Raw genomic sequence first — 12,030 nt, 5'->3', positions numbered from 1 at the left:
GTCCTGTTATTAGAGTAAAAAGACTTTACATCAGAAGTTCTTACACATATCCTAATGGAGGGATGAATAGACGATGGACAGTGATCGACCGAGACGTTGGAGGGCGGTTGTTTACCTGTCTCTGTCTACAGTGTGTGGTTATTAGAGCTTCTCATCAGTCTCTCCAGTACAGAGCTTGTCTTTTGGGGCCGTTTTTGCTGCTTGTACTCTTGTAGAAATGCCTTGTCAACACTGTGGCGGATCTTTCATCCTGAGAGACCACAAACTAACCAGAAGAAACAGACGGTATAGAAGCTTGTTTAGTAGTATGCAAATCATCTTTGCTGGAGGTTAAATTAACATTTTTAATTAAAATATTAGCGCCAAACAAACACAGCAAAACACACTAATGAATAAAGCCTCTTCAGTGGAAATAGAGGGAAGCTTATTTATATCCTGTATGAAAGGCTATCTAATTCATGCATGGGAATGGTCCTCTTACCAACTTTCTGGTTATTTTGACAGTAAGTTTTAATTCAGAAGCAATTAGATAAACTCTTCATGGTTAGCCAAGTATTCATTGAGTATACTCGCTCAAACTAAACTACCTTTGGTTCTCTGTGCAAGTCGTCTATATTCAGCCTAAATCTGGATTATGACTTTTTATCTCCTCCCTAGTTGAAACTTTTCCCTGTAATAATTAGGGAATAAGATGAGGAAATGTATCTTATGATAAAATATTTCATTTTATTAAAAAAGAAAAAAAAGAACAACATCAAAGCAAAGCCTCAGCAGGCATCAGATCGTCTCAGGCCATAAAACGGAGAGTAGCATCTTATACTACTCTAGCGTCCTCTAGTGGACAGCGAGATCAACTGCATATGAGGACACAGACTGCCTTTCCTCAAAGCCTTTTGTAAATGGGTCACAAGGCGAAATTAAAAAGTAAAATGATGAATGATTTAAAAGGTAACTTTATTACTAGTTGGTTTTGTTACAAAGGTAAGCAGTGCTTCCATCATCTTCATCTGTTGAAAAGCTAGAATGATGACATTTCGTGAAGGATATTGTCCAAATAATAATGTCCAAATTGACAGTTTGAACAAGGCCCTGGCTCTAAAGTTGCTGTGCAGTGCAGTACAGTAAGGTACGTAGGTTTATGGTCCACTAGCTCCCAGTGATCAACCCTTCCAGCTGTGGACAATGGGCACCACACAGGCCTCTAGGGAGTGAGGAGCCAGGTCATATCTAGTCATCTCCCCCACACAGACCCAGTAGAGCCTTCTGGTAGTCTCCCTTGGTGTGCTCCTGGAGAGAGGGAGACAGACAAACAACAGTCAGGGAGGCTGCATGACAGGACCATTAGACACGATGACATAAGTGAGTAGGTGGTAGGCTCCGGGAGAGGCTGATGGAGGTAGAAATCAGAGGACGGGCACATTGTAATGTATGGGACGGAATAATGAATGGTGTATGTTTGATGTTCTACCTCCACCAGCCTTCCCTGGTAGGCTCTATTGGTGGAGCACTTACAGCGATGGTCTGGTACAGAGATTTGCCGGTCTGTTTCTTGAACTCTGTGCGGATCTTCATGAGGTCCACCTCGCAGCGTGACACCATGATTCTGGTCACCACCTTCTCCTTCGCCCCTTTGCTCTGAGCAGAAAGAACACAAGACGCACAGTAAGCACTCCAAGCTTCACATAGTTCTAAATGATGCAATCCTGGTGTAAGCCGTTTGCCAACATCAGGCTCTGTATTCCTGGGAGAAATGTTGTACTTTCACAAGTAGATGCAGTTTCTACATCTGTTCCCTGAAATAATGGTCCCCGATTTCACACAAAAACACAGAGAACAAGAAATATAATTACCTTCATGGCCTCCTTCAGTCTGTTGGCAAAGTACAGCTGTTTGTTTTCAAAGCACTGAACTGGAGGAGAGAGAGACAGAGAGAGAGAGAGAGAGAAAGAGATACTTTTGAATAACCTGCTACATTTCCTCTTGTAACTAAGGAGGTGATTCACAAAGAGTTATGGAGCACTAGACTGATCATTGCTCTCAGAACTCATCATGCATTCATGCTCAGTCGATGAGAATCAATTCACGCTCAATTGACTGGAGGTGCCTTTCCTCTTGGAGAAGAAATAATGAGTCAGTAATGAAAGGTCCATGTACCCAGGGTGAGGAAGGATGCCTCTGTGTCTCCTTTCACCTCCTTGCGGATGCTCTCCTGCATGTCATAGGGGCTGTAGCTCTTGTATCTGTCAAACACTAGCAAAGGAAAGGGTCTGTTAATCACCCACTGAGGTATAATCACTATAGCAAATTGATGATGTCATGAAATGTAAGTCATTTTTTTGGTTCGCAATATAGGCAGACAGACTATGATGAGGTTTTGCTCCCTTAGCTTTTTTTTTTAGTGCAGACAGACAGAGAGATACTGTGCATGTCTTGGGAAATTAAGATATGAGATCGTAGTACCTTTCTGTAGATGGGGGACACTTCTCTCTGACATGATGGAGATCCACGTTGCTACATCAGTCCCTTTCCTCTTGACTCCAGCGTCGTACAGGGCCTACAGAGAGGAGACACGGTGAACATACATGCACAGTGCCCTACTTATAATGGTCCCAGTAGTGTTTATTACATCTTGCAGATATTGAGAAAAAAAGGTAGACAAAAAAGACAGACACACCTTTATGGCACTGTACTTACTCTAGCATCTTCATCAATCTTCTCATAGTCTACCACAGCGGATGGGTCGGCCCTCTTCGCCTGTCAAGAAATTAACAATTGAATCAGAACCATTGGCATTATTGAGTAGTGTTTAATCACCAGGAATGATGTAATGCTGTGTACAACCACATCTAATGCCAAAGACAAAGACAATTAGTGGCACATGTGTCATCTTAAGCTACCACACAGGGAACTGGTCTCACCTGCACCAGGGCCAGCAGCAGCTTAGCAAAGTCCCCAGAGGTGTCCCCAGCCACATCCTTCTCCAGATCCTTCTTGAACACTGCAGAGGAGAACAGGAATCATATGTGTTGTGCTCCATGAGAATTCCATCCCCCCATTTCAATAGTGCTACAAGCACAGTGTTGTCTCAGATGACAGGTGAAGGCATGACTCAGACTTACAGTCCTTGTAGACTGTCTTGATCTCCACCAGCTCTTGGTTGCTGCGAGAGCATAGAATTTCAATCAGGGTCTCCTCATCTGTTCCCAAACCCTGCAAAGAGACAACAAGGGTTACATCCTACCTCCTTTTACAGTGACATGAATGGACATTGTGGCAGAAACACCACTACTATTCATATTCAGAAAGTGTCATATTTCATATTGTACATTTAAAATGAACATTGCTTCTGTAACTCTAGTATTGTAATGTTTGAAGAAGAAGAAGAAGAAGAAGAAGAAGAAGAAGAAGAAGAAGAAGAAGAAGAAGAAGAAGAAGAAGAAGAAGAAGAAGAAGAAGAAGAAGAAGAAGAAGAAGAAGAAGAAGAAGAAGAAGAAGAAGAAGAAGAAGAAGAAGAAGAAGAAGAAGAAGAAGAAGAAGAAGAAGAAGAAGAAGAAGAAGAAGAAGAAGAAGAAGAAGAAGAAGAAGAAGAAGAAGAAGAAGAAGAAGAAGAAGAAGAAGAAGAAGAAGAAGAAGAAGAAGAAGAAGAAGAAGAAGAAGAAGAAGAAGAAGAAGAAGAAGAAGAAGAAGAAGAAGAAGAAGAAGAAGAAGAAGAAGAAGAAGAAGAAGAAGAAGAAGAAGAAGAAGAAGAAGAAGAAGAAGAAGAAGAAGAAGAAGAAGAAGAAGAAGAAGAAGAAGAAGAAGAAGAAGAAGTGATTTTACTGCTAATTTAGTGGCCCATGTTAATCTGAATTGCACTCATGATATGCCACCAGGAGAGGGCAGCAGTCCCCTATTGACCAGTGCATCATGTTGAATCAGAGGACCTGTATGGGCATCTAAGGGTTTTATTCTTTACCTTAATAGAGCCTTTAATCTCTGAGGCGTCATACTGCGCAGTGCTCTTCATCAGTCCCAGGATCAATGACTCCAATGTGCCAGAAAGCGCCCCCTTCAGGGCCACGATCATGTCCTGAGAAGATCAGAGCATTACCAGGTAGGTACTGTAACAGGTTTTTCACAGGTTCCTCTTTTGGGATTCACACAGTGGTCAGACCATCATTGATCACTGGTGTGGATAGTTGACCCCGTCTTACCTTTTTGGCTCTCCTTTCATATGCAAAGGCAATCTCTCTCCTCTGGGAGTAGGTCCGCTTGGTCAGGATATCAATGATGGTCTGTTCTTCCACCCCTGAGATGAAGTTACATTTAACAGACATCAGTTGATTGCTAACAAATGAGTCATAATAAAAAAGCAGGGCAGTTTGGAGCAGGGCAGTTTGATTTGGTAGGGGCAAAGACTGCTGCCAGCTGTGAGGCGTTGCCTTGGGAATGTTCCCATTACAGTCTGAGGGTTTGGAGCCAGGAAGCTGACTCACAAATACCACTGCCTGCCTTTTACCAAGCCAGCTTTCACATAGTTGAACCACCAAACTCTGTCTTTCACTAGCCACGTTTCAGTTACACAGTGGTACGAACTGCAACTACATGTTGTTCACAAACTTTTTTTTTTTTTTATATATATATTTATTGAAGGAAACATAGGGGTTGTACAGGATTAAGATACACTGGTCCTCCTTCAGGTTTTCTAAATTTTAACAACAACAACAAAAACAACACAGGGCCCCAAGGCCCCCCCCTCCCCCCCACCCACAAGAAAAAAAAAAAAATATATAGATAAAAATAATAATAATAATAATAATAATAATAAAATAAATAAATAAAAGCCAGCATAAAAGTAGAAACTAAAACATGACAAGTAAGCTTAGTGTACTAGACAAGATTCAGGTAAAAGAAGAGTAGTACGTATATATGTACATACATACACACACTTACATACATACACATACACACATAATACACGCACACACTCTTATACACAGATGTACACCGCAAATATGAAAGCATAGTAATATAATAACAATAAAAACGAAAGTAGCAAGAGGAAGTTGAAAGTGAAATTGAGAGTGAAATAAAAGGAACAGAGGTATTCATTGAGTTAGCACCGGCTAATAATATAAATTATGATGGCAACGTTAACGGCCTACAGAGTGTACAACAGTATATTGTGATAACTAAAATGTAATCGTGTTGTGTATGCATTCAAGTGTTTCGGATGAGAGGCTACGGAGGATCCTTATCACAGGCGGCTGCCCATTTGTCTAGTAGGGGTTGCCATGTTTTCAGGAAGATGGAATCTCTGCTGGTGAGTTTATAGCGGAGCCTCTCCATATGGAGCACGTTCCCCAGCTCCCTAAGCCACTGCCGGAATAGTGGGCTAGTCTCTGACTTCCACTGTTGTAAGATAAGGCGTTTGGCCAACAGTGTACAGAGAGAGATGGCTTGCTTCTCATGTCTGTTGATGGATGTGTTAACTACCACTGATCCAAAGATAGCAAGTAGAGGGTCAGGATTGATAGATTTATTGAATGCCTTTGCTATGTAGTCAAATATAAGGGTCCAATAGGAATTTAGTTTTGGGCAGGACCAGAGCTGGTGGGTGAGAGTTCCAGTCCCTTGTTTGCATTTGTCGCACAAGGGGGAGACATTGGGATAGATGGAGTGTAGCCTTGACTTTGAATAATGGAGTCTGTGAACTACCTTGAATTGTATTAGGGAGTGTCTTGCATTTATAGAGCTATGATGTATTCTCTCGAGTATTGCCTCCCAGACTTCCTCAGTTATTTCAATAGCGAGTTCCTGTTCCCAGTCGGCTTTCAGTTTAACATTGGAGATCACTACGTTCGCCTGCAGAGTGTCATACAGAAAAGAGACTGAACCTTTGATGCCTGGTGTATGTCGAAGGATGCTGTCTAGTGTGTTATGTTTGGGCATTTGTTCAAAGTGTGGTAGATGGATCCTAATAAAATTCCTAACCTGTAGGTATCTAAAGAAGTGTGATGTCGGGAGAGCGTAAGTCTGTTGCAGTTGTTGGAAAGAAGCAAGGTACCCATCAACATACATGTCCCTTATTGTGGCAATATTTCTGTCCTTCCAGATGGAAAAGATTGGGTCAGCCAGTGCAGGGGGAAAGGCATGGTTGTGGCAGATTGGGCTGTCCAAGTAGACCTTAGGGAGTTTAAGGAAAGATTGGATTTGTTTCCATATCTTTAAGGAGTGAAGAATGATAGGGTTGTTTATGTAGGTTGGGATCTTTGTCCTGACTGGGTTATTGAGTATTGCAGGGAGGGAAGTACGATTGCATGTGGCTAGTTCAAGTTGGAGCCACGAGGGTCTGCTCTCATGAGTGTGGACTGTCGGCAGGCAGCTGCGCCAGTAGGAAAGTGCATTCAGATTGGCTGCCCAGTAGTACAATTTAAATTGCGGTAAACCGAAGCCACCTTCTGTTTTGGATTTACATAGATGTTTTTTAGATATTCTGGCCGTTTTGTTGTTCCAAATAAAAGATGATAAGATGGAGTCCAACTTCTTAAAATAGGAGAGGGGGATAAATACAGGGATGGATTGAAAAATGTATAAGAAACGTGGGAGGGCAACCAATTTTATGGCATTAATGCGGCCAACCAGTGAGATAGGTAATGTATTCCAAAATTCAATATTCTGCTTTAGCTGATGCATCTTGGGTTCCCAGTTACTTTTCAGGAGTTTCCCGTGTTCACGTGTGGCGATTATACCTAAAGTTTTGAATTGGTCCATTGACAATTTAAAGGGAGTGGTTTGTAGGAAACCTAGGTCTATTTTGTCTGATATGGGCATCAGTTCGCTCTTCTCCCAGTTTATCTTGTATCCAGAAAAGCTTCCAAAAGTGTCTATTAAACGTAATAATGGTGGGACGGATGTTTTAGGGTGCGACAGAAATAATGTGATGTCGTCAGCGAATAGAGACAGACTGTTAACTGTGTTGTGGATGCGAATTGGGGCAATCTCCTGATTCGCTCTAATTTGACTGGCTAGAACCTCAATGGCTAGGTTGAAGAGATAAGGTGAACAGGAGCACCCTTGGCGCACGCCTCTCTGAAGATGGAAGGGTTGCGAAACCTCACAATTAGTAATAATTGATGCTTGAGGATGAGCATATATGATTTCAATCCAGTTAATAAACCCTTTACCAAAACCAAAGTGTTTTAAGGTGGACAACATGTATTTCCATTCTATGTAATCGAAAGCTTTTTCGGCATCCAAGGCTATTACTATGGCCTCGTCTGTGTGGTTATGATACATGATGTTGAAGAGTCGGCGTAAGTTGAAATATATGTGTCGGCCCGGGACAAAACCAGTTTGGTCAGGATGTATTAATTTGGCTATGTATTTGCATAATCTATTTGCTAGCACTTTGCTCAACACTTTAGTCTCCATTTGGAGAAGTGATATAGGACGGTAGGATGACATTTCCAGTGGATCTCTGTCTTTCTTTAGGATCAGAGCAATGTTTGCCATGTATAGTGTATTGGGTAGCACAGAGGTTTCTTTTGAATGTATGAACATTCGTAAAAGTAATGGGGCCAGGCTTGGTAGGTATTTTTTGTAGAATTCAATGATGAACCCGTCAGGGCCAGGGGCTTTGTTATTAGGAAATTGAGAGATAGCTGTTTTAATCTCATCCAATGTTATATCGGAGTCCAATGTCTTTGCTGCTTCTTCGTCGAGTGTGGGGAGTTGGCTGTTGATCAAGAATTGGTTCACTAGGTGGGGGTCCGTTGTTTTACATTTGGATTGATATAGCTCCTCATAGAATTGTGCGAAACATTTGTTTAACTCAGCCGGGTCTGTTATAGGTTTACCTTTTCTGTCCCTTATTTTATGGATAGCACGAGTGGCTTGTGTGTGTCTCAGCTGCCTTGCAAGTAAACTATGGGGTTTGTCACCCAACTCAAAGTATTTTTGTTGCGTCCTAGCAAGCAGTGCGGCTACTCTTTGTGACAAGATGGTATTGTGTTCATGTTTTAGGTTGGTGATTGACTCAAGAGTAGCATCATCTGGATGGTTCTTAAACAGATGTTCCTGAGTAGAAAGGTCTCGTTCTATATCTTTCAATCTACTGTTCTCCCTTTTCCTTTTATTAGAGGCAAATGCTATTATGTGACCTCTGATCACCGCCTTTAGGGATTCCCATAATATGGAGTCATTAACATCTCCGGTGTCATTCTCCGAGATAAAGAGGGAGATCTGTTCTTGCAAGAACCTAGTGAACTCCTCATCGAGTAGAAGTGTAGGATCAAAGCGCCATTGGCGGCCTCCAGCTCTGGGCTCCCCAATATTCAGTTCCATGGAAAGTATTGAGTGATCAGATATGATAATGGGATGATAGGATACAGCTTTGACAGATGATAGCAGTTTGGAGTCTAGCAGGAAGTAATCAATGCGCGAGTAAGACTTATGGACTGGAGAATAAAAGGAGAAATCTCTAACTGTGGGGTGTGTAAGTCTCCATATATCAACTAGATTGAGGTTATTTATCAACGTATTGAGACGGATACTGGAGTTGGATTGCTGGAGAGATTTTGACGACTGCTTATCTAACAGAGGGTCCAAGACGCAGTTAAAGTCACCCCCAATTAGAATGTTAGTCTCTGCGATGTTGGGGATCGCATTGAAGACCTTTTGAAAGAATGATGGGTCATCGAAATTGGGGGCATACAGGTTCACTAATGTTATAGGGACAGAGTTTAAAACGCCAGCTACTATGAGGAATCTACCATTTGGATCGCTCATTGTGGAATTGTGAACGAAGGGAACATTTTTCCTGATCAAGATTGCCACCCCTCGCGCCTTAGCGCTAAAGGTCGATTGATATAATTGGTCAACCCAACTAACCTTGAGTCTCCCCTTAGCGACGTGCTTTATGTGTGTTTCTTGTAGAAACATTATGTCCACCGATAAAGATTTCAGGTGAGCAAATACTTTGGCCCTCTTCATGACGTGACCCAATCCTCTTACGTTCCAGCTCACAAACTTGTAACCTCCTCTTTGCACTTGAGTTGAATTAGTGTTCTGTGTCATTGTCTATGTTTGTAAAGCAGGGTAGATAATTGTTGTCGCGGAGAAAACTAGAATAAGCTGGCAAAAGAAAAATAATAAACATAAACAATAAACCCACCCCCCACCCGTCCCTAGCCTGGAGACTACCAGAAGGGCAGCTCCTTGTACTGGAAAGCATCTCTTGGGCTCCTTGTCTAAAACTCACGGCCCACCGAACTAAAGAGAATGCCCCTTAACTTACATACATATATATATAAACATTATAAATATACAACACAAATATATAACGAGTATTGCCATCAAACAGGCCAAAGTGCCTACGAGTTCGTTTGTGCAAGGTAATAATGAAATCCTGAGGGGAAAATGAGAACATAGGCTATATACGGGCTAACCTTTTGAGGAATGTAATATACAAGGTGAACATTTTGTAATATACAACACAGAAAATATAATGAGTATTGCCATCCAACAGGTTAAGGTGCCTACAAGTTCGTTTGAGCAAGTTAATGACAATTGCATATAAGGCTATGGTGGCGTCTTATACTCACAGAACGACTTATACTCACAGAACGACTTATTATCACAGAACGACTTATACTCACAGAACGACTTATACTCACAGAACGACTTATACTCACAGAACGTAGCCACTTAATTAATAGAACATACGGAAGAACAGAACAAAAATACAAATGATCCGTTTAGGATAGACGGTTAGCTGCCTAGCCTACAGAGCTAATCTGCTCCACAGCTGAATATCCAACTCACGGCATGTTGACGGGCCCCGAGTAGGCTACAGCGCCCAAGGGCTACGTAGATCTCTTCAGTCGAGGTAGACTGTTCAGTGCTGTAACCTGTATCAGAGCGGTCGGTGTTACGGAGTGTGATTTGAAGACGCAAACTCCTGTGCTTCCTTGACGGAGAAGAGCCGTTTCTTCTTGCCGCCGTCCTTAGGTGTGACAAACAGCTTGGCTGGGTAGTGTAGAGCTGGTCTGAGGCCCAGGTTGTACAGTTCCTTCATGACTTCTCGATATTCAGCTCGCTGGTTCAACACGTCTGGACTGTAGTCCTCAAAGATGTGGATTGGGTTGCCGCGGTACTGGAGTTTGCCTCTCATTTTGCGGGATTCACGAATGACGAGGTCGCGGGTCTGGAACCTGTGGAAGCAGATGACGACGGACCGAGGCTTCGCTCCTGCTGTTGGTTTGGCTGCAAGGGATCGATGGGCCCGGTCTAATTCCGGCGGTGAATCTAGGATTTGGTCCCCGAGTACCTCCACCAAGAGCCCGGTAAAGAATTCGGTGGGATGGGTGCCCTCTACTGACTCCGGTAAGCCTATGATGCGTATATTGTTGCGCCTGCTGCGGCTTTCCAGATCTAGCAGTTTAGCTTGTAATTTTGCATTGGCGTCGGCTAGTGCTGCGCAGTTGGTTTCAAGGGCACTGATGCTATCGCTGACTGAGTTGGCATTGGTCTCAAGAGATAGCACTCGTCTATCCTGGTCGTCTACTTTGGATTGCATTGAGTCCAGTTTTGCCTCAAGTATTGAGAAGGCAGTCTTGAAGTCAGTCGAAAGGGCTGTTCTGTGTTCTCGTAGCATGGCGGCTATGGCTTCCATATCCACGTGGCTAGCTGCGGCGATATCTTTAGTAGAGGTTTCGTCCTTTTTAGTACTTCTGGTAGCTTTTGAAGTCATCCTCTAATGTGGTCCGTGATTAGGAGTTGTCTTTACTCGTTTTTTCGTGATAAAGATGTGTAAAAGGGGGGCTAAAGTCTAAGATTTTATAAAGTCGGTGGGACAAACGAGAATACGCGTCTACACCATACTCGCGCTGACCGGAAGTCCCGTTGTTCACAAACTTATTTGGGATCTTAGACCTCTCTTACCCTTTGTCTTGATAGCTGTCTCTATTCTGGCAGCATCTTTGTCAGGGTCAAAATCAGCTGCAGGAACTACAGTGGGGTGCTTGGGTTCACACTGGGAATTTAAAAAAAAACACAAAAAAAAACAGCATTATCATTAGGAGAAGGTCTTAATTCTGTGGGAAATCATTCAGTGTGTATGTGTAATCCAATCGACTATTGTGAGGTGTCACATTTACATTTACTGTTTAACTGATCAGTTTGTCTGAGGATAAACATCTACAACAGTACTTACCGCTCCGATATTCATGGAAAGTTGGCCAAGGAACTCAGATACGAGTGCCATCTTGACTTTTCTGCAAAAGGGGAAAAAAACCCCACTGTGGTCATCGTACCATTTTAGCAACTTGGGTGTGTGCCACCTGAGACTAGAACTTTGGGAACCATGTTGTGTTGAAGCTTATGGTCACCCTATCACAGGGAGTTTTTGTGCAATTGTCTGACCATGCAAAGGTCATGCAAATGTTTGCTATGGGTAAGATATTACATTCTTAAGTACTCCCCCTTAGTGTATCTAGTAGAATCATATAAGTAATCAACAAAATGGACAGTCCAAAAAGTCCAGATATAATCTATACGTATTTACTCTTTTATTAAACATTATTTGTAATGATTACAGGGGAGAAGGATATGAGATAAGTAGTTTGGCAAACTTCCTAACTGAAAGCCTGGACAGGCACACCCTGGAACAGTAGCATTGGAGAGAGAGCTCTGTGAGGGAAGTGAAGTGAATCACTGTCTTTACCGTAGGTCTGCTCATACAGAGGAAACAAACTACATTCTGTTCCTGTTACTGTAACTTCTATGAAACATGCAAGAAAAAGTGGTTGTACACAATGAATGACCAGTCTGTGAACCTTAAATACCTTTATTCCCCCCTCTCAAACTCACACAGCCATAGTTTTATGGTCACAACAAACGTTTCAGTCTCTGGCTGTAGTAATTTCTTAGGCAAAGATATTGAAATGAACCACAAGGACATTGGCAGCTTACCTGATTGAATAAGGCTGAGATGATGCACAGAATAGCGCCGGCTAGGAGGACTAAGATGGGTGTGGTGGTTAAATACCA

General features: G+C 42.4%; 1 protein-coding gene across 1 annotated transcript; it reads right to left on the bottom strand.

The window, feature by feature from the left end:
- Positions 1–935: 935 nt before the first annotated feature.
- On the bottom strand, positions 936–12,005 carry LOC310801799 (annexin A2-like). The gene is made up of 13 exons (XM_083665948.1): positions 11,953–12,005; positions 11,195–11,255; positions 10,924–11,014; positions 4,194–4,288; positions 3,956–4,069; positions 3,120–3,210; positions 2,919–2,998; positions 2,695–2,754; positions 2,461–2,554; positions 2,155–2,250; positions 1,851–1,909; positions 1,513–1,635; positions 936–1,287 (listed from the first exon to the last, which is right to left on the bottom strand). The coding sequence occupies exons 2-13, from the start codon at positions 11,243–11,245 to the stop codon at positions 1,228–1,230; spliced, it is 1,014 nt and encodes a 337-aa protein (XP_083522074.1). The 5' UTR covers positions 11,246–11,255; positions 11,953–12,005; the 3' UTR covers positions 936–1,227.
- Positions 12,006–12,030: the final 25 nt, after the last annotated feature.

Source organism: Argentina silus (assembly GCF_951799395.1).
Source record: "Argentina silus genome assembly, chromosome: 3".
Taxonomy (NCBI): Eukaryota; Metazoa; Chordata; class Actinopteri; order Argentiniformes; family Argentinidae; genus Argentina; species Argentina silus.
This window is presented reverse-complemented; position numbering and strand designations above follow the sequence as displayed.